Below are 22551 nucleotides of genomic sequence, written 5' to 3' on the forward strand. Positions count from 1 at the left end.
AAACCTCACCCCCTTAACGTGATCCTGTGTCTTCCTTCCCTCCCTCCCTCCCTCCCTCCCTCCCTCCCTCCCTCCCTCCCTCCCTCCCTCCCTCCCTCCCTCCCTCCCTCCCTCCCTCTCTCCAGTTGTCTGTGTCCAGTAGCAGGGATGCTGTGCTGCAGTTATCAGTGTTTGACCACCGGGAGGTGCAGTTTGACAACTTCAGCTCGTGCTCAGTGAACTGGCTGACCTCCAACTACTCCCTGCTGTCCCTGCCCTCACACACAAACATGGGCCTGGTAGACTCACACACACCCAGCAGCCACAGCAGACTACACGGTCAGTGTGTTCATTACTCGGTCAGCCTAGTGGAGATCCAGGCACAATAGAGATTGTGTGTGTGTGTGTTGACGGGATTTCAATAGAATCACAATGAGAGGCCGTGTTGTCAGGCCCCTAACATTTTCAGAAGTGGATGCTGATAGGCTGTGTGTGTACATGCTGAGTTCTGATTGGTTGTCTCTGTGTTGCAGGTCGTCAGGTACTCCGCGCCCACGATCAAACAGGGACAGTCACCATCACTGTGGCCCTCACACCTGCACAGGTAATAGTGTGTGTATTAAAACTGTGTGTGTGTTTGTCTTTGCGTATGTATTATAACTGTGTGTGTGTGTGTGTGTTGTATTGTAGGACTCATGGGCCACACCTCTGACTGCGTCTGTGCATCTGAGACTGGTGGAGGACGTGCAGTGGGACAAACGTGCTATAACCCTCTATAACCACCCTGACGTCACTGTGAGTGTTATAAAGCCTTTATAACTACTCTGACATCATTGCCAATGCCACTGTGAATAACCTAGCAGATGTAATGCATGACTTTCCCCTCTCTCTCTATCTCCTCTCTCATCTCTATCTCGCTCTCTAGGAGAACCTGACATTGGTTCAGGGTTCAGGACACTTCTTGGTTCGTCTTCAGGACAGAGAGCTGGCCAACATCACTTACCTGGAGAACAGCAATGTTGTACAGGTGGCACACAGAAACTCACATAGTCTTGTACAGCTAACTTTGTGGGGACACACAATTCAGTCACATTCAAAATCCTATTTTCTCTAACCCCTAAACCTAACCCGTACTCTTACCCTTACCCTAACCTTAACCCAAAAACCTAACCTTAACCCTTAACGTAATTCTAACCCTAACACTAATTCTAACCTTAACCCTAAACCCGCTAGAAATAGCATTTGACCTCGTGGGGACAAACAAAATGTCCCCAGTTGGTCAAATTTCTGTTTGTTTACTATTCTTGTGGGGACTTCTGCACAAGAATAGTTAAACACGTCCACCGTTAACACACACACACACACACACCATTAACACACACACACACACACACTCACCATTAACACACACACATTGCCCAAAGCAAGGAGTTCTGACTACTGTCCACAGAGTGCCGCTAACTCAGGCTTGTGTTGTCTCTTAGGTGTCTCCCCTGCGGCCCGGCCTCTCCTCCATCCTGGCCTATGACCTGTGTTTGACCTCTGCTGACCCTGCCGTGACCTCCATCTCTGTCTCTGACATCACTGACTTCCAGATAGACTTTGTTGACATTGTGAGTGTCCTCTCATTCTGTTGTATGAAGGAGAGTTGCTCTTTACAACCATCCTGGATTATAAAACACCACATTTCGTACATGCGTGTCTGAATGTGTGTGTGTGTGTCTCTGTGTGTGTCTCTGTGTGTGTGTGTGTGTCAGGTGGAGGTAGACCACAGTGCTCTGGTTCGTGTGCGTGTTCTAGACTCTAACAGACAGCCCTTCCTACATCGCTACCTTCCTCTGATGCAGCTCAAACTGACCCCCTCCTCACCTATCGTCACTGTGGAGTGAGTACCTGTGTGTGTGTGTTCATTTTGTCTGTTATGTCCATATTCCTAAGAAACATTTCACTGGCTAGAGAGGTTATGTCTGAAATATGTTGTCAACCTGTTACATAAACGTGTGTGTGTAGGCATGCAGGGCCGTTGGACAGCGTCTCCGTAGGTTACCGTGTGTCAGGTCAGACAGTGGGTGTGGTCAGTCTTCACCTGTCTGCAGTGGACAGCAGTGGGAGTGTACGGACCTCCTCTCACAAACAGCTACAGGTAGACAACCAATCGTAACCCCAGCAGACCAATACACACAACAGACCATAGAACTATAATATACAGTCTATATACAGTCCTAATGTTATGTACATTGTTTTCATATGCAGGTGTACCCCAGATTCACCCTGCAGCCACGGAGTCTGGCACTGACACTGGGCAGCGTACGACAGGTAACCAAATACATATTATCAGTGTTTCTCAAATGATGGTTCAGGAGGAGCCACTGGTGGGTTTCTGTTAACGTTGACACAAAACAGAAATCTCGCCACCATTTCCTAGTTGCTAAAATTCGAATAGTTTGCCTAATTTCAGTTTATGTGCCAAAACAAGCAAGAGTAGTGTAGAGAATCATTGTACCACCTAAACCCCTGTGAAATATATTTTCCATAACCAAACCTGTTTTATTTTCATCTGTTCTATTAGTGCACATTGAACAGATCTGCTTAGACCTTCTTAGACTTGCTTTCAATGAGAATGACAGATCTATAACACACATTTCTATGTGAATTTGGTCGGGTCACCCAAAAAGTTACATATTGCAGGTTTAACTCTGACTCTAGGTTTCTGGCCTTGAACATCTGGTCTTCAACATTGTTTGATTCATCATTGGATCACGTGACAATTCAAAAGGCTTTTAGAAATTCACAACACAAACGATGTTGGGGACAAACTGAATAGGATGCTGATGGAAGTCATGCCACTACTATCTACTGTGTCAATGTCATAACTCCCTCTATCGGCACGCGATCATACACTTACACACACACCTCTCTCAGGTGAAGTGGGAGGGTGGCCCCCACCCCCAGTCCAGTGTGGGCTTCTCTGTGAGTGACAGCCGCATCACCATGGTGACCGACACAGGATTGGTCCGTGGCGTGGCAGTGGGCGTGGTCAAACTCAGAGGGGCGCTGCAGACCGTCACTCAGGACACCGGAGCACTGCTCACCTTCGCACAGGTACACACACACACACACACACACACACAAACACACACATACTTTTCACTTGTTCATTATCTGGTTGTGTGTGTGTGTGTCAGGATGAGGTGGAGGTGGAGGTGTTTAACCTGACAGGGGTCAGGATCCAGGCCCCTCTGGTCAAACTGTCTGTGGGCACTGAGGTAAGATACAGATAATGTTTGTATTCTCTCTCAAACGTTCTGTTATTGGATGATGAATGTATGTGGCAGGCAGTGTAGTTTGTTTCTGTGTATGTTTGTAAAGTATTTGGGTGCGTATGTGCATGTGATTTAGTAACCCCAGTATGTGTGTGTGTGTGTGTTTAGATGCCAGTGTATGTGATGGGCAGTGACAGTAGTCAGAACCCCTTTGCTCTGGGCAGTGTAGAGTCTGGTCTCTCCTTCCACTGGAGTCTGGGCAAGCTGGGAGTACTGGAGATACAACCACGACACACTCAGGTACGCTATGCTTTGTCCCTGTATATGTAGGTTAATGTTTGTCAAACCACTTGGATATGACTGTGTTCACCCTGTGTGTGTGTGTGTGTGTGTGTGTGTGTGTGTGTGTGTGTGTGTGTGTGTGTGTGTGTGTGTGTGTGTGTGTATGTGTGTGGGTTGTAGGCGGGGGTGACTGTCTCTCCTGCCCATAGTTTCTCTGTGCTGGTGAGGGCGTGGGCTGCGGGCAGGACCAGTCTGAGAGTGACAGTTCAGCTGGCCAACCACACGTCAGCCTCCCACCAGCAGCTCTCTGACGAGATACAGATACTGGTAAACACACTGGGTCCACCTCCTTTTTCACCTCCTGCTTTTGAGACATTTGTTTATGGGTTGTTGTTGAGTAGTTTATGTCTGTGATATGATGACCTCTCCTCTCCACTCTTTACTCATTTCTACTCCTGTCCTCTCACCTCCTCCTCTCTCCTCCTCTCCTCTCTAAGGTGTACCAGGAGATGCAGCTGGCTGTAGGAACCTCCAGATCCATCCTCATGTCTCCCTACTCACACTACGCACTACAGAGCAACAAGTGAGAGCCAGCATGTGTGTGTGTGTTTACAGTGCATTCGGAAAGTATTCAGACCCCTTGACCTTTTCCACATTTTGTTACGTTACAGCCTTATTCTAAAGTGTATTAAATCGTTTTTTTCCCTCATCAATCTACACACAATACCGCATAATAACAAAACAAAAACAGGTTTTTAGACATTTTTGCAAATTTATAGAAAATAAAACACTTAAATATAACATTTACATAAGTATTCAGACCCTTTACTCAGCACTTTGTTGAAGCACCTTTGGCAGTGATTACAGCCTCTAGTCTTCTTGGGTATGACGCTACAAGCTTGGCACACCTGTATTTGGGGAGTTTCTCCCATTCTTCTCTGCAGATCCTCTCAAGCTCTGTCAGGTTGGATGGGGAGCGTCGCTGCACAGCTATTTTCAGGTCACTCCAGAGATGTTCGATCGGGTTCAAGTCCGGGCTCTGGCTGGGCCACTCAAGGACATTCAGAGACTTGTCCCAAAGCCACTCATGTGTTCTCTTGGCTGTGTGCTTAGGGTCATTGTCCTGTTGGAACCTGAACCTTCGCCCCAGTCTGAGGTCCTGAGCGCTCTGGAGCAGGTTTTCATCAAGGTTCTCTCTGTACTTTGCTCAGTTCATCCCTTGATCCTGACTAGTCTCCCAGTCCCTGCCGCTGAAAAACATCCCCACAGCGTACTGCCACCACCATGCTTCACCGTAGAGATGGTTCTAGGTTTCCTCCAGACGTGAAGCTTGGCATTCAGGGCAAAGAGTTCAATCTTGGTTTCATCAGACCAGAGAATCTTGTTTCTCATGGTCTGAGAGTCCTTTAGGTGCCATTTGGCAAACTCCAAGTGGGCTGTCATGTGCCTTTTACTGAGGAGTGGCGTCCGCCTGGCCACTCTACCATAAAGGCCTGATTGGTGGAGTGCTGCAGAGAATTGGTTGTCCTTCTGGAAGGTTCCCATCTCCACAGAGGAACTCAGGAGCTCTGACCATCGGGTTCTTGGTCACCTCCCTGACCAAGGCCCTTCTCCCCCGATTGCTCAGTTTGGCTGGACGGGCAGCTCTAGAAAGAGTCTTGGGGGTTCTAAACTTCTTCCATTTAAGAATGATGGGGGCCACTGTGTTCTTGGGGACCTTCAATACTGCAGAATGTTTTTGGTACCCTTCCCCAGATCTGTGCCTCGACCCAATCCTGTCTCTGAGCTCTACAGACAATTCCTTTGACCTCATGGCTTGGTTTTTGATCTGACATGCACTGTCAACTGTGGGACCTTATATAGACAAGTGTGTGCTTTTCCAAATCATGTCCAATCAATTGAATTTACCACAGGTGGACTCCAATCAAGTTGTGGAAACATCTCAAGGATGATCAATGGAAACAGGATGCACCTAAGCTTAATTTTGAGTCTCATAGCAAAGGGTCTGAATACTTATGTAAATAAGGTATTTATAAATTAGCAAAAATTTCTACAAACCTGTTTTCGCGTTGTCATTATGGGGTGTTGTGTGTAGATTGATGAGGAAAATAAGGCTGTAACGTAACAAAATGTGGAAAAAGTCAAGGGGTCTGAATACTTTCCGAATGCACTGTATGTCTGTACTCATGCGTGTGTGATTGTGTGTTTATGTCTGTACTCATGCGTGTATGATTGTGTTTTTCAGAGACACTATCTGTCCCGTGCAGTATGCCCTGTGTCAGTGTGTGAAAGGGGAGGGACTTGTAACCGTGGACAGCCAGGGCGTTCTGAGGGCGGGGCCTGACACGGGATCCGCCCTGCTGGAGGTAATCGCTATGGAGACCTGTGGGGTCAACCAGACCCTGCTCATCAGCGTCCGGGTAAGTTGGTCACTTGTGTCCTTCGCAGGGATCTATTCTAAAGTAAACCTGGTGAGAAACTCAGCATCCACAGTTGACCCTAAGGACTGGGTCATCACTATCTGACCATGCTGGAGAGTACAAAATAGTATTTGTGTGTTGTGTTTGCCAGGTGTCTCCAGTGTGGTTTGTCAGGCTGTTCAGTGTGTCCAGTCTGTACAGTGTTGGAGGGGGAGGCCTGCCTGCCTTTCCCCTGGGCTGGACCATCAGAGTCAGGGCTCTCTGCTACGACAACCTGGGACAACAGTTCAACGCCCATAACACACTCACACACATTACCACCAACAGGTAATACACACTCTCACATTACCACCAACCGGTAACACACACACTCTCACATTACCACTAACAGGTAACACACACTCTCACATTACCACCAACCGGTAACACACACTCTCACATTACCACCAACCGGTAACACACACTCTCACATTACCACCAACCGGTAACACACACACTCTCACATTACCACCAACCGGTAACACACACACTCTCACATTACCACCAACCGGTAACACACACTCTCTCACATTACCACCAACCGGTAACACACACACTCTCACATTACCACCAACAGGTAACACACACTCTCACATTACCACCAACCGGTAACACACTCTCACATTACCACCAATCGGTAACACACACTCTCACATTACCACCAACCGGTAACACACACTCTCACATTACCACCAACAGGTAACACACACTCTCACATTACCACCAACAGGTAACACCCACTCTCACATTACCACCAACAGGTAACACACACACATTACCACCAACCGGTAACACACAATCTCTCACATTACCACCAACCGGTAACACACACTCTCACATTACCACCAACCGGTAACACACACACATTACCACCAACCGGTAACACACAATCTCTCACATTACCACCAACCGGTAACACACACACTCTCACATTACCACCAACAGGTAACACACACTCTCACATTACCACCAACCGGTAACACACACACACACACTCTCACATTACCACCAACCGGTAACACAACACACACAGTATATAGTCAAATCTCTCTCTGTCTGTTTTATTTTCCTTGAAGCTGGGATCCTTAATGGTGAAACTGCCGCGTCCATTTGGGATATTACAACAACAAAGAAGTTACTGGAAACAACCAACACTGTTTTTTCCCTCAGACATCATTGCCCGCGCGATAGAACAGCAGAATATGTAGAGATAATTTTTACCATGCGGCCGGAGTCTGCTCTCCTCCGTTTCAACAGCAAAACAAAAACAATAACAAAGGTGCTGGGGGCCAACAGTGGTGTTGTTTCCCCTAATGTGGATTCCAGCTTTAAACACTCTCTCTCTCTCTCAGGGATGACTTGGTGCAGGTGACTCCAGACTCAGACAGTCATTCCTTCATGGTCCAGACTGTGTCTGGCGGTCTGACAGTCCTAGGGGTGCAGGCGGACCCCACCAACCCCTCCCTGAGTGACTACACCCCCCTCCCTGTCCTCCCCGTCATCTCTGCCCCCCCACACACACTCAGGCCCGGAGACACACTTTGCTTCAACACCCCCCTGACAGGACCGCACGGTGAGACACACACGCACACTCAGGCCCCCCCCCACACACACACACACACACACACTGTGGCCGGTACTGTAGATTGGGAAAGGGTTTACCTAGTCAGCTGTACAACTGAATGCATTCAACTGAAATGTGTCTTCCGCATTTAACCCAACCCCTCTGAATCAGAGAGGTGCGGGGGGCTGCCTTAATCGACGTCCATGTCATCGGCGCCCAGAGAGCAGTTGTTGTTGGGGGTTAACTGCCTTGCAGAACGACAGATCGTTACACCTTGCCAGCTCTGGGTTCGAACCAGTAACCTTTCGGTTACTAGGTCCTAACCGCTTGGCTACCTGCCACCTAGACACACACTCAAATAATCATAACTGAGAAGAAGGAGATAAGTGATGCTTTTAATCATCATTGTAAACAGTGGTTTAATTGACCCTGGTCAGTCAATCGACTGCTCTTCCCTCTGCCAGCCTCTAGCTGACTCGACGGTTAACACATCAACTTCTAGTGAATCTTTGTTTTCATTTCAGCAATTTACTGTCTGTGATGTGCTAGATGGCTTGCTTAAGATTGATGTTTTAAAAAATCCACGGGGGCTGATATGCTTCATCCATTTTTGCTGTAGCTTTCTGCCCACCTGATTGCTGAATCATTAATCCATATTTTTAACCTTACGATTATATCTTGTACGATCCCCAAGGTTTGGAAGGCGGCCCATGTACGCCCTCTTCACAAAAGTGGTGATCCTTGTGACCTAAATAATTATCGCCCTATTTCTAAACTTTCTTGCCTAGCTAAAATATTAGAATCCTTGATTAATTCTCAGCTAAGACCTTTCTTATCTTTGAAATGTATTCTAAATGTACATCAATCGGGTTTTAGACCAGGTCATAGTAGTATCTCTGCTGTGGTTAATTGTATGGATAAAAGGCAACATTGTGCTGCCCTCTTCATTGACCTGTCAAAGGCTTTCGATACTGTTAATCACTCACTGCTAATTCAGAAGCTTGACTCAATTGGCCTAGACCAGGCTGCATGTAACTGGTTTAAACATGACTTGACAGATAGAACTCAATGTGTCTACTGATGGTGTTAAATCAGGTTTCCTGGATATTATGAAAGGTGTCCCGCAGGGGGAGATTTTGGGTCCTGTACTTTTGACTGTTTACATTAACAAAATCGACTTGTCTGTAATACATTTTAACCTGCACTTGTATGCCGATGAAACTGTTGTGTATGCTATTGCCCCCACGGTTGACCAAGCTCTATCTGAACTACAGTCTGCCTTCATTGTATTACAGAAATACTTTATTGACCTGAAATTAGTATTGAATGCAGGTAAAACTAAGTACATGTTGATGGGAGAGCATAATATACAAGGAAATTCTCAAAGCTGCTAATGAGAACCTTGATGACCTTGTACCTAGTCGGGGGGGATTCCGGTGGGGTACCCTCACCCAGGTAGTGGCAGTGCTGGCAACACTGGCTTCAGTAACCCATGGGGAGGGGGTCACACTCGGGCAATCAGAGAGGGGGCATATTATTGTGGCCCTGGTGGCACAAAATAATCAAAGGTCTGACTGCACGGAGATGCTTGGGAAAAATGGTTACAACGCCAGAGTGTTTGTGTCTCAGGGGAAGAGGGTGGCTCTGATCTCCATCACCTAGGACTTGACATAGGTTAATCAAATCTCACATTTGTGTCAATTTTTGCTCAATCTTGCATGCTTTCTCAAACAGCTGTAACTGTATATGCATTCGTAAATCAGGTCCTTTCTTGATATTTCTTGATATCTATTGTTTACAGGAAACTCATTCAACAATTCTAGATGGAATCATGAATGTCATGGATACATTATTACAGACAAGTTGTGTGGAAAAAGGACTGGGGGTGCGAAATATACTTCTCCCATGGGCAAAGAAACTCAAAAGGGGTGATGATATTAACAGTAATTTCGATCCGAATGTGCAAATTGTCCAAACAGATCCGCAAGGTAGATGGATGATTTTAAATATGTTATTGGACCATAAACAGAAATGGCTCATTAACCTTTATGGACCAAATAATTATGATCCACACTTCTTTGACAATATATATAATAAATTATCAACACTACAAGCAATACAAGACTCTATTATTATGGTGGGAGATTATAATACTGTTTTAAATAGCTCAATGGACCGTAAAGGAAATCACACTACAAACTATCACCCTCATGCTCTTAGGAAATCATGAATGTCATGGATACATTAGAACTAGTAGATACAGTGGGGAAAAAAAGTATTTAGTCAGCCACCAATTGTTAAAGTTCTCCCACTTAAAAATATGAGAGAGGCCTGTAATTTTCATCATAGGTACACGTCAACTATGACAGACAAATTGAGAAAAAAAATTCCAGAAAATAACATTGTAGGATTTTTAATGAATTTATTTGCACATTATGGTTGAAAATAAGTATTTGGTCAATAACAAACGTTTCTCAATACTTTGTTATATACCCTTTGTTGGCAATGACACAGGTCAAACGTTTTCTGTAAGTCTTCACAAGGTTTTCACACACTGTTGCTGGTATTTTGGCCCATTCCTCCATGCAGATCTCCTCTAGAGCAGTGATGTTTTGGGGCTGTCGCTGGGCAACATGGACTTTCAACTCCCTCCAAAGATTTTCTATGGGGTTGAGATCTGGAGACTGGCTAGGCCACTCCAGGACCTTGAAATGCTTCTTACGAAGCCACTCCTTCGTTGCCCGGGCGGTGTGTTTGGGATCATTGTCATGCTGAAAGACCCAGCCACGTTTCATCTTCAATGCCCTTGCTGATGGAAGGAGGTTTTCACTCAAAATCTCACGATACATGGCCCCATTCATTCTTTCCTTTACACGGATCAGTCGTCCTGGTCCCTTTGCAGAAAAACAGCCCCAAAGCATGATGTTTCCACTCCCATGCTTCACAGTAGGTATGGTGTTCTTTGGATGCAACTCAGCATTCTTTGTCCTCCAAACACGACGAGTTGAGTTTTTACCAAAAAGTTCTATTTTGGTTTCATCTGACCATATGACATTCTCACAATCCTCTTCTGGATCATCCAAATGCACTCTAGCAAACTTCAGGCGGGCCTGGACATGTACTGGCTTAAGCAGGGGGACACGTCTGGCACTGCAGGATTTGAGTCCCTGGCGGCATAGTGTGTTACTGATGGTAGGCTTTGTTACTTTGGTCCCAGCTCTCTGCAGGTCATTCACTAGGTCCCCCCCCCGTGTGGTTCTGGGATTTTTGCTCACCGTTCTTGTGATCATTTTGACCCCACGGGGTGAGATCTTGCGTGGAGCCCCAGATCGAGGGAGATTATCAGTGGTCTTGTATGTCTTCCATTTCCTAATAATTGCTCCCACAGTTGATTTCTTCAAACCAAGCTGCTTACCTATTGCAGATTCAGTCTTCCCAGCCTGGTGCAGGTCTACAATTTTGTTTCTGGTGTCCTTTGACAGCTCTTTGGTCTTGGCCATAGTGGAGTTTGGAGTGTGACTGTTTGAGGTTGTGGACAGGTGTCTTTTATACTGATAACAAGTTCAAACAGGTGCCATTAATACAGGTAATGAGTGGAGGACAGAGGAGCCTCTGAGAGCCAGAAATCTTGCTTGTTTGTAGGTGACCAAATACTTATTTTCCACCATAATTTGCAAATAAATTCATAAAAAATCCTACAATGTGATTTTCTGGATTTTTTTCTCTCAATTTGTCTGTCATAGTTGACGTGTACGTATGATGAAAATTACAGGCCTCTCATCTTTTTAAGTGGGAGAACTTGCACAATTGGTGGCTGACTAAATACTTTTTTCCCCCACTGTATCAAATCAAATCAAATCAAATGTTATTGGTCACATGAGCCGAATACAACAGGTGCAGACATTTCAGTGAAATGCTTACTTACAGCCCTTAACCAACAGTGCAATTATTTTAAACAAAAAATGTAAAAATAAAACAACAACAAAAAAAGTGTTGAGAAAAAAAAGAGCAGAAGTAAAATAAAATAACAGTAGGGAGGCTATATATACAGGGGGGTACCGTTGCAGAGTCAATGTGCGGGGGCACCGGCTAGTTGAGGTAGTTGAGGTAATATGTACATGTGGGTAGAGTTAAAGTGACTATGCATAAATAATTAACAGAGTAGCAGCAGCGTAAAAAGGATAGGGTGGGGGGGCAGTGCAAATAGTCCGGGTAGCCATGATTAGCTGTTCAGGAGTCTTATGGCTTGGCGGTAGAAGCTGTTGAGAAGTCTTTTGGACCTAGACTTGGCACTCCGGTACCGCTTGCCGTGCGGTAGCAGAGAGAACAGTCTATGACTAGGGTGGCTGGAGTCTTTGACAATTTTGAGGGCCTTCCTCTGACACCGCCTGGTATAGAGGTCCTGGATGGCAGGAAGCTTGGCCCCAGTGATGTACTGGGCCGTACGCACTACCCTCTGTACTGCCTTGCGGTCGGAGGCCAAGCAGTTGCCATACCAGGCGGTGATGCAACCAGTCAGGATGCTCTCGATGGTGCAGCTGTAGAATTTTTTGAGGATCTGAGGACCCATGCCAAATCTTTTTCAGTCTCCTGAGGGGGAATAGGCTTTGTCGTGCCCTCTTCACGACTGTCTTGGTGTGTTTGGACCATGATAGTTCATTGGTGATGTGGACACCAAGGAACTTGAAGCTCTCAACCTGTTCCACTACAGCCCGTCGATGAGAATGGGGGCGTGCTCAGTCCTCTTTTTTTTCCTGTAGTCCACAATCATCTCCTTTGTCTTGGTCACATTGAGGGAGAGGTTGTTGTCCTGGCACCACACGGCCAGGTCTCTGACCTCCTCCCTATAGGCTGTCTCATCGTTGTCGGTGATCAGGCCTACCACTGTTGTGTCGTCGGCAAACTTAATGATGGTGTTGGAGTCGTGCCTGGCCATGCAGTCATGGGTGAACAGAGAGTACAGGAGGGGACTGAGCACGCACCCCTGAGGGGCCCCCGTGTTGAGGATCAGTGTGGCAGATGTGTTGTTACCTACCCTTACCACCTGGGGGCGGCCCGTCAGGAAGTCCAGGATCCAGTTGCAGAGGGAGGTGTTTAGTCCCAGGATCCTTAGCTTAGTGATGAGCTTAGAGGGCACTATGGTGTTGAATGCTGAGCTGTAGTCAATGAATAGCATTCTCACGTAGGTGTTCCACCGCCTGGTATAGAGGTCCTGGATGGCAGGAAGCTTGGCCCCAGTGATGTACTGGGCCGTACGCACTACCCTCTGTAGTGCCTTGCGGTCGGAGACCAAGCAGTTGCCATACCAAGCGGTGATGCAACCAGTCAGGATGCTCTCGATGGTGCAGCTGTAGAATCTTTTGAGGATCTGAGGACCCATGCCGAATCTTTTCAATATATATATATATATATATATATATATATATATATATATATATATGCGAGAGAAAAAAAACATATGGGGGATTGGAAGTGATGCAGACAATTACGTTGATGGAAGTTACAATATATCTGCAATATTAAAGCTGATCTTCACCCCCCCCCCCCAAAAAAAATAAATACATAATTTTTATAAACAATTATAATAAACAATTTTTTTAAACAAACTACATGTTGTTCTCTAGAGCACATACAAATAACTCTGATGATTTAAGCATATGTACTTTGGATGGTGTCCATATTGATCGTGTCCCTGCTTACAAATATCTGGGCATCTGGATAGATGAAAAGCTGTCTTTTAAAAAGCATATTGACGAGTTAGTTAAGATGCTGAGAATAAAAGTGGGCTTCTATAGAAATAGGTCCTGCCACTCGATAAATAGTAGAAATCAGATTAGTCAGTCGGCGTTCCTATCGGTCCTAGACTATGGTGACAATATCTATATGAATGCAGCTGCTACTTCATTAAAGCCGTTACATGCAGTTTATAATAGCGCACTGCACTTTATTACGGGCGACAGTTTTAGCACTCATCACTGCATTCTCTACCAGAATGTTGGTTGGCCCTCTTTGATGTCACTCACGTAGGTTGATACATTGCTATGTTTTCATTTATAAAGCCCATTTACAAAAAGTCCCACTGTACCTAACATCATTACTAAACTTTAGACATACGAGTTACCACACCTGGTCTCAGTGATGGCTAACTCTGGTAATTATTCCTTTGGTCTCTAAGTTAAGTAAATCAGCTTTTAGTTTTTTTGCACCTTATTTGTGGAACAATCTTCAAAATGTTCTGAAAAGTGATGTTTTGATGCCGCTAGGCCAGTTCAGAACGCTGATTGAGGACCTTTTTACTGATGAATGTCTTTGTTTTTTAGGACCCTGTTTTTCTTTCTGCTTGCATTTAGTTTTAGTTATTTTTTTGTGTGTATTTTCTGTAATTTCTGTAATTCAGGGCTCATCTGTAAAAGAGACATTGGTCTCAGCATGACTCCCTGATAAAATAAAGGTTAAATAAAAACATTAAAAAAATTAAATAAAACACACACACAGACTCTCTCTCTCTCTCTCTCTCAGGCCAGCCAGGTCAGTGGAATGTGTCGTCTAGTCGTGTTCTGCAGATCGACCCAAAGACGGGAGCTGCCCTGGCAAAGCATTCTGGAACGGTAGTGGTCTACTACAGACTGGAAGGAGGACAGCAGGCCCTCAGAGAGGTACAGTACAGCAGAGGGTTACCATGGAAATGAGGGGGTTGCCATGGAAATGAAGGGGTCACCATGGTAGTGTTTTGCCAACAGGTGAAGGTGGAGTCTCCAGCCATCCCAGAACTCTATCCCCCTGAGGATCGTTTCCTCACCAACTGGCCTGACGCACCTGACTACACTGTTCCTGTGGAGCTATACACCTCCCCCGTCAACACAGGTGACACACACACACACACACACACACACACACACAGGTGTGGAGCTTCACACCTACATGGCCTACACAGGTTATCCATATTACAACAGAGGTGAGTAGTAAACTGATACCTCTCTCTCTCTCTCTCTCCTTTCCCTGCTCTTCTTCTCCCACCTCCCCATCTCTTCTCCCACCTCCTTTCCCATCTTTTCTCCCACCTCCTCATCTCTTTTCCCATCTCTTCTCCCACCTCCCCACCTCTTCTCCCACCTCCCCATCTCTTCTCCCACCTCCCCATCTCTTCTCCCACCTTCCCGTCTCTCCCCCTAGCCCAGTGTTCCCTGTTCCAGAGGGAGGCCATAGAGAAGCTGCAGCCAGAGGCAGAGTTACGGTGTTCCCTGCACTTCAGCGCCCCCTACCTCCAGCTCAACACACTGCAGGCTGTGATCGTCGCCACACCTCACTATGACCTCGACACAGGTACGACAGGAACACAGGACCTCCCTTCCCCATCCCATTGATAAAAAGACCATGTCTCTAAAATAATACATTAAATAATTATTTGACCCATTTTTACTCTCTCTCCATCAGGTGAATACAGCTGCAGAGTCTCCGTCCGTCCCCAGTCAGACTCCGTCCTCCACCTCCTCTCCTCTGTCTCTCTCTCCGTCTCTCTCTCAGCCTCTCTGCGGGGCCAGTCCCCCATCCCTATCCTTCCTCTCTCTGCTCTGTCGCTTCCTCTCTCCGGACGTTTGGTACAGTTGCCGTACCTGCCTGCGTTCCACTGCCCGGTGTCTTTCCTGGTGCTCTCTGCTCTGCAGCCCGTGGCAGAGTTCTCTGTGCTGGGCACCAAGGAGGTGCTCTCTGCCCTACGGGTGGGTCACATTAGGACTAACATTAAGCATTAGAGCATTTACAGCCCCACAATACACACTGCTTTAAGACCTTGGCATAGGCAGTATGGAGTGAATGCAATCCATATCTCTTCTCTCTCTGTGTTGTGTTCAGTTCCACTCTGACAGTACTGACGTACTGCTATCTGAGCCCAGTCAATCAGACGGACGTCTAGTGTTGTCTGTCTACATTTCCACTTCCTGGGTCAAAGGTCAGGCCCTGCCCCCTCCTGCCAACATCACCCTGTCCAGCCACCTGACCCCACAGACTCATGTCCTCATGGTTTACATCACGGCGGACAGCGAGGTGAAGATAGGTGAGGAGCAGACTCTCACACAGCCAAAACACGACAATGAAAACGTTAATATACAACAGTGTTTCCTAAACTCAGTCCTGGGGCACATTTTGGTTTTTGCCCTAGCACTACACAGCTGATATAGCCCACTGACTCACCCCTGTATCCACACATCTGACCCTGTCTGAGTGTGTGTGTTCAGGTTCGACAGATCTGATTCGTCTACAATCTTCCTGGACTCGGCTCCTGGACTTCCATCTCATCCTGGTCTTTGCTGTGTTTGCAGTTATGGCCACTACTGCCACCTTATTCATAGGTAACTATCTAACCACTCACCACCACTACCTTATTCATAGGTAACTAACAAATCACCACTACCTTATTCATAGGTAACTGTCTAACCACTCACCACCTTATTCATAGGTAACTATCTGACCACCACTACCTTATTCATAGGTAACTAACCACTCAATTGGTGGTGTGTCATGTGCAGCTGAATGTGAGTTAACTTCTGTATTTGTCAGTGTACAACTCCTGCATGCAGACGGTTCCTGTCCCTGCGGTCGGCCTGTACCCAAATACACCACCTAACACAGGTCAGTACGTTACCCTTTCCTATTATATTGGTGCATCAGGTAGCATAAATGATTTGTAAGCTTTATATTAATAATATAATTGTTCTCCAGTGGACAGCAGCAGTCTTTGGGTTGTCTAAGCTGGTGTGTGTGTGTGTTCCAGTGGCCCGCAGCAGGACGGTGCGTTTCTCTCCCTGGATCAGACCCTCGTCCCCAGACACAGAAAGGATCCTCCGCAGACGCAACTGGCTCTGGAGCACACGGTTACACTAACAGCCCTGTAAATTATCCATGTTAAAACCGTCAACTAAACATTTTCCTGGCAAACGTTGTCAGCGTGTTGCGTTGGTCCATTTAAGGCACAGGTGTCAAACTCATTCCAGAGGGACGAGTGTCTGCAGATTCTCTCCTCCCTTGTACTTGATTGAATTAAGGTCACTGATTAGTAAGGAACTGTCATCACCTGGTTGTCTAGGTCTTAATTGAAAGGGGAAAAACCAGCAGACCCTCGGCCCTCCATGGAATGAGTTTGACACCCCTGGGTTAAGAACAGTGGAGCTCTAGGTAGAAGTTGTTCTCAGGTATAGATCTAGGACCAGCTTACCTTCCCCATATGACACCTTCATGTTGTTTTCTAATAATACAATCAAACATATTTGACACCTGGATCAAAGACAGACAAGTAAACTGGATTCTTTAACGAAAAAACTAAACTTTATTAATAAGTGAGAAAGATCGGTGGAGGAGTGGTGTTACAGTGATGTCATCATGCCAGGGGACGTTTTCTCTCTACGCACACAAAGCAGAGCTCAACACCGTCTTTCCTCTTCTTCAGTTTCATCTCCACTTTTCCTCTCGCGTTGTCACTTCCTGAACAGGGTCACTGTGGGGTCAATCCCATCTGTCCTCCCTTGGTCTCTCGGTCCAACAAGGTCCATTGCTGAGAGACTAGTGCTGTTTTCTCCTGAATGAGCATCCTGGGTGAAGGAGGAAGGAGTTAGTTATGGTCCCAGACAGATTTCACTTTTATATGGTAGTGAGAGCTCCCAACAGGCTCCAGTAGGGAGAGTGAGGGGATCAAACTACTGTTGATTCTTAAGGCCAGACTGACAGCCTAGCGGGGAAGGCGATATGAGGATAACGGGGATGGAGGAAGGGAGAGAAATCCAGACAATGGACATGCAGGGATCATGTGAGGCGTCAAGTGTGTGCATTACATGCTGACCACACCGCTCGCGTTGCAAAATAAATGTCTGCGTAGCCAGGCGCTAAAATAGAACTTGGTTCTATTTTTGATGCTTGACGCGCTGCAAGTCACATCGCTCCCATCTCCTCATTGGTTTTTAGGAACATATACCCACGTGGGTGATTGAAAGATGAACTGAGGTCCACACTCCAGTCCAGTTGGTGGTGGTAATGCACCTTAAAGTTGGTTGCCAACCGACATATAAAAGTCCACAGAAGAAGACTACTGAAGGAGGAGAGATTCCTAGAAACTAACTACCGGTAAGTTTCCCCTTTTATCTGTGGATTAATTGTCGGAGTAGAGAACACACGATTTTGTGTGACTCAAAATGGGAGAAAAATCTACAAAGATCCAGAAAAAAAGGACCTTGTGCATTTCAGGTAAAATAACCCAATGTTTATATCCCATGACAAATTAGCAAGCAACATCAAGCTAGCTAGCTAAATGTCCATGAATGTTTCGACCTGTCCCCAAATTAACAAAAATATAAAAACGCAACATGCAACAATTTCAAAGATTTTACAGAGTTACAGTTCATATGAGGAAATCAGTCAATTGAAATAAAATCATTAGGCTCTAATCTATGGATTTCACAACTGGGAATACAGATATGCATCTGTTGGTCACAGATACGTAAAAAAAATTATTTCAAAAAATGGACCTTAGGATCTCATGGTATTTCTGTGCATTTAAAATGCAATTGTGTTTGTAGCTTATTCCTGCCCATACCATAACCCCACCATGGGGCACTCTGTTCACAACGTTGACATCAGCAAACCGCTCACCCACACAACGCCATACACGTGGTCTGCTGTTGTGAGGCAGATTGGATGTACTACCAAATTCTCTAAAACGACATTGGTAGAGAAATGAACGTTCAATTCTCTGGCAATAGCTCTGGTGGACATTCCTGCAGTCAGCATGCCAATTGCACACTTCCTCAACTTCAGACATCTGTGGCATTGTGTTGTGTGACAAAACTGCACATTTGAGTGGCCTTTTATTGTCCCCAGCACAAGGGGCAGCTGTGTAATGATCATGCTGTTGAATTAGCTTCTTGATATACCACACCTGTCAGGTGGATGGTCCTCTGTAGCTCAGCTGGTAGAGCACGGCGCTTGTAACGCCAAGGTAGTGGGTTTGATCCCCGGGACCACCCATACACAAAAATGTATGCACGCATGACTGTAAGTCGCTTTGGATAAAAGCGTCTGCTAAATGGCATATTATTATATATTATTATTATTATCTTGGCAAAGGAGATATGCTCACTAACAGGGATAAAATGTGTGCACAACATTTGAGAGAAATAAGGTTTTTGTGTGTATGGAAAATTTCAGGGATCTTTTATTTCAGCTCATGAAACATGGGACCAACACATGTTGCGTTTATATTTGTATTCAGTGTAGTTGATTCAGAGTTCGTTTTGATATATCAACCTGCGTGTCTTGGATCGCGTCTGGTGTGCACGTACAAAATCAACACGGTCTAGTCATGTTATGATATGGACAGACATTCACTAGGAACTCATTGCATGCCAATATTGTCAATCATTAATACTAGGTCAATATTGACCAACCGACTGGTGAGCCAGGAAGCGGTATATAGCACCACTGCCACTAAGCTAACACAGGGAATAGGTTCCACCTGGCAACAGCACAGATCATATCTTGAGCAATATGTTTAACATCAAATCGCAATACATATCGTATCGGCACTTCAAGTAAATATCCACCCATTTTGAATGTTATATTGTTTTTGTGCATCTCTGAGTGATGTTCTATCGATTCCATGGGTCATTTCATGTTTATCTGAGCCATTGCTGTTCAAGCAGGCAGAAATTTGGCCGGTATGATGTAGCATTGTGATAAAGCCGCTCTCACTACACTGGAAGTTAATAGGAATATTACTTTTAGATCGCAAAAACGTCTATCATACACGTCAGATTTCAATACTGGCCGATTGGAGGTTGTCTTCTCTTGAATGAGCCATTGATCATATTTTTGTAATTTTCCTACCTCGAAATGTGTAATTTAACAGAGGATCTAACACATTCCTCCTATTTGTCTGCTTCGTCAGTCCAGGGTACATTGCATGGTGCCGTTTTGAATGTCAGACTCCACATCAATCTGCAGGTTGAAATGGTGAGATTGTAGACTCCTAAATTGATAGTGCAGTTTGTTTAGGCGATTTTATAGCTAACTAGCTACTTCATATGCTGATATTGACTTAGGTATTGTGTGTAGGTACGTTTGCTAGCTAGCTACCTACCTACCTTTCTAGCCAGCAAGCCCATAGAGCATTGCATTGTGGATTTTGTAGTCGACTTGAGCTGCAACAGATTTCCACAATGGTTTTCACATTGCTACCAACCATCTTTTAACGACAAAATGAAACATTTGTTCACAAAATATATTGTCCTCACATAGTGATATGTAGCACTGTAAATTATAGGAATGAGTGGTTTTGGGTGGATTTTTCCTTTAAGTATTGTGTGGTCCCTGGCAATTCCCAGCCCTACAAACACTGCCAACCGCTTTGAACTGTGGTGAACACAAACCAAGCCAGCTGAGCAGGTAAAGAGTCACACTTGAATTGGGGCTATTGAACAGCAATACATTAAATTATTTGGGTCATGATCAGTAAAGTATGAAAAAACTACATTTTCAACTGGAAAACAAAAGGGTCTTTGACAAGTTCAGGTAAGCAACTTTCCCCCCAAATATTTGCCATCTCGTGCATGATCCTGACGAGTGGCAGATCAGACTATTACAACTAGAAACAGAACGGACAGTATTACTTCTGTATATTAAATGTGTTCTTGCAGTCACAGTTATTAAAAGGAATCAGTGGAGACTCCTTCCAAACAAAGACAACCAACAAGGTTACTGTATGCCTTGGTTGACACCTCATTCACTCTGGAGACAATGAATGGGCAACACATAAAGGCAACAATTATGTCCAACATCAGTATTTTTCCATCCTGGATACTCTGTGTGGAAGGCTGAGTGTGTGTAGTATTGTACCTTCTGTGAGGCGTGCTTTACCCCCTGTAGGTTGACACAGGACTGTGGAGCATCCGACACACAGGACGACGGTCTGGGCGTGACTGAACACTGTCGTGATCTTATAGCATCCTGTAGAGAGAACAGTTCAGACACATTCAGAATATGAATTAACATTTGCCTCAAAATGTCCTAAACTCAACGACTTACTCATGTTTTCAGTCCCAACAAATCACACATTATATTCTCCAATTACTGTTGTGTTCTTGCAATTGCAGTTATTAAAAGGAATCAGTGGAGACTCCTTCCAAACAAAGACAACCAAAAAGGTTACTGTATGCCTTGGTTGACACCTCATTCACTCTGGAGACAATGAACGGGCAACACATAAAGGCAAGACGCTACACATCTCCCTAGAAACAAGTCAGTCTCAGTGATGAATCAATAACCACCAGACTAGATTTACATTCAAGTCATTTAGCAGACACTCTTATACAGAGTGACTTATAGTAGAGTGCATACATTTTCATACTGGTCCCCCATGGGAATCAAACCCACAACCCTGGCGTTTAAAGCACCATGCTCTACCAACTGAACCACACGGGACCACATTGACTTTCCATTAGCCATGCAAACTCTCTCTTTGGTGGACTGACCAGTTTTAATAAAGACAGGCAAACCACATCCCTAGATAATAAACCAAGGTCAGTTTAGGTAACGTTTAGGGTGAGATGATCCTAGAGCTGTGCCAGAGAGCCACTTCTAGCCAGGCTACGGAGAGCCACTTCTAGCCAGGCTACGGAGAGCCACTTCTAGCCAGGCTACGGAGAGCCACTTCTAGCCCGGCTACAGGGAGACACTAACCTGGACATTTGACATCCATAAAATACGAGTTAGGGCTCTGTACAAGACGCTTCTTCTTGTGACTCCTCTTCTCCTCCTCGGAGGTTGGGTGCAACAGGTCCTTTGCGAGCTGAAGAAAAGAGAAACCAGAGGGTGGCCATCTTAGAAAATGTAGATGGGGGTGTCCAATTGATAATCTAGCTAGTTAACAAGTTAAAACAATGTCCATACAGGAGACGTGTACATAAGATAAGTATCATCAAACATATTTGACATGTCTGACAAATGTTCGTTGGGTAAACTCCTGGCTAGTAATTACAGTAGACTAGGCTATGCTAGTTACCGTTAGCTTGTTTGGCTAAAACATGCGTAAGTCCACTATCAAACATAAGTCAATGAATGTGCATATCTAGTCAAAATGCATCGTGTACAAGCGCTGTCAAATGTTTATAAACAATCACTAAAACATCAAAGTAGTTCGCTAGCTACATGTCAGTCCATGCTTTCTATTGCATGTACGCCGCCATATTGCGTCAATTCAGCAAAGCCCATAGCACGCGCTTGGCCCGCAGTTCAAGATTGCATTAGCTATCCATTGCTAGACTAATCCTGAATATAAATAGATCGGAATATTCGCAAAGTTCTAATGCATCGATGGATGTGGTCATGTCCCGCCCAAACAAATTTCCCAAACTGAAGCAAGGGTTATATAGCCTGTGTGCGCACTTACTGGCATCTTGGCGAGTTTGTAGCCGTAGCCGAAAAGAAGGATCAACCGGAAGTTGAAAGTTAATAAATGAACAGGGCTCGAGGTGCAGGGGCCGGAAGTGTTTTTGTCGCCATTACGTGTCATGGAGGAGAGGCAAAGGATGCCATGTTTGTGAGGTCTACTCTTCCTACCAAATCACACAGGCATACACACAGAGAGGTTTTGTTCAGAGCCATCTTTAACTAGCCTACTGGTAAATTTGATTTTGTTCGATTTCTCTCCCAGTGTGAGGGAGAGACCACTTGAAATGTGGTACTAAGGATACACATATTTCAGTAAAGGCCTTAGGTAAACGCAATTACATGGAGTTCTATATACACCTAAGAAACCACTGACTTTATTCATTTGGTCGAGCGCCCTCTGCTGTCTGTAAGCAGCATCGGCTATTTCTGCTGTCCCATTCCTGTCTTTTCTCTCCACTGTAATAACTGCGAACCTCTCCCTCTCTACGTAATCCTACATGAACTTCGACAGGAGAAAGTTTTTTTGGCGAAAAGTTAGCCCTGTTTGTGTGGAATGGATGTATGTTGATCG

At 45.3% G+C, this 22551-nt stretch overlaps 2 protein-coding genes and 2 non-coding genes across 4 annotated transcripts in view; 1 reads left to right on the forward strand and 3 right to left on the reverse strand.

Moving 5' to 3' along the window:
* The window catches only part of LOC121542731 (nuclear pore membrane glycoprotein 210), a 33235-nt gene extending 16750 nt beyond the window's left edge, over positions 1 to 16485 (forward strand). Inside the window, exons 17-40 of the mRNA XM_041852241.1 lie at positions 126 to 318; positions 513 to 583; positions 670 to 774; positions 905 to 1006; positions 1464 to 1592; positions 1737 to 1864; positions 1990 to 2122; positions 2233 to 2295; positions 2902 to 3081; positions 3165 to 3245; positions 3411 to 3542; positions 3705 to 3851; positions 4022 to 4107; positions 5770 to 5944; positions 6096 to 6271; positions 7336 to 7556; positions 14067 to 14203; positions 14288 to 14411; positions 14721 to 14870; positions 14982 to 15265; positions 15399 to 15600; positions 15782 to 15895; positions 16104 to 16175; positions 16318 to 16485. Of these exons, the coding sequence (XP_041708175.1) occupies positions 126 to 318; positions 513 to 583; positions 670 to 774; positions 905 to 1006; positions 1464 to 1592; positions 1737 to 1864; positions 1990 to 2122; positions 2233 to 2295; positions 2902 to 3081; positions 3165 to 3245; positions 3411 to 3542; positions 3705 to 3851; positions 4022 to 4107; positions 5770 to 5944; positions 6096 to 6271; positions 7336 to 7556; positions 14067 to 14203; positions 14288 to 14411; positions 14721 to 14870; positions 14982 to 15265; positions 15399 to 15600; positions 15782 to 15895; positions 16104 to 16175; positions 16318 to 16427 (3315 nt within the window). The 3' untranslated portion in view covers positions 16428 to 16485. The remainder of the gene's footprint in view (positions 1 to 125; positions 319 to 512; positions 584 to 669; positions 775 to 904; positions 1007 to 1463; positions 1593 to 1736; positions 1865 to 1989; positions 2123 to 2232; positions 2296 to 2901; positions 3082 to 3164; positions 3246 to 3410; positions 3543 to 3704; positions 3852 to 4021; positions 4108 to 5769; positions 5945 to 6095; positions 6272 to 7335; positions 7557 to 14066; positions 14204 to 14287; positions 14412 to 14720; positions 14871 to 14981; positions 15266 to 15398; positions 15601 to 15781; positions 15896 to 16103; positions 16176 to 16317) is intronic.
* Positions 16486 to 16846: 361 nt separating this feature from the next.
* Positions 16847 to 22084, reverse strand: LOC121542733 (40S ribosomal protein S27). The gene is made up of 4 exons (XM_041852243.1): positions 21979 to 22084; positions 21270 to 21378; positions 20427 to 20537; positions 16847 to 17131 (listed from the first exon to the last, which is right to left on the reverse strand). Exons 1-4 carry the CDS (start codon positions 21982 to 21984, stop codon positions 17103 to 17105), a joined length of 255 nt encoding a protein of 84 aa, XP_041708177.1. The 5' UTR covers positions 21985 to 22084; the 3' UTR covers positions 16847 to 17102.
* LOC121543990 lies at positions 20214 to 20351 on the reverse strand. The gene has a single exon (XR_005996055.1). It is a non-coding gene; the product is annotated as a small nucleolar RNA SNORA13 (small nucleolar RNA).
* On the reverse strand, positions 20664 to 20801 carry LOC121543988. The gene has a single exon (XR_005996053.1). It is a non-coding gene; the product is annotated as a small nucleolar RNA SNORA13 (small nucleolar RNA).
* Positions 22085 to 22551: the final 467 nt, after the last annotated feature.

The sequence above is a fragment of the Coregonus clupeaformis genome, unplaced genomic scaffold (genome assembly GCF_020615455.1).
Source record: "Coregonus clupeaformis isolate EN_2021a unplaced genomic scaffold, ASM2061545v1 scaf0341, whole genome shotgun sequence".
Taxonomy (NCBI): Eukaryota; Metazoa; Chordata; class Actinopteri; order Salmoniformes; family Salmonidae; genus Coregonus; species Coregonus clupeaformis.

What these genes read in the sequence shown, in the direction of transcription:
- LOC121542733 (XM_041852243.1), bottom strand. An exon ending in TATGGATGTCAAATGTCCAG is followed by an intron (nt 20,538 to 21,269) that starts GTTAGTGTCTCC and finishes TTCTCTCTACAG; the next exon opens with GATGCTATAAGATCACGACA. An exon ending in TAAAGCACGCCTCACAGAAG is followed by an intron (nt 17,132 to 20,426) that starts GTACAATACTAC and finishes TCCTTCACCCAG; the next exon opens with GATGCTCATTCAGGAGAAAA.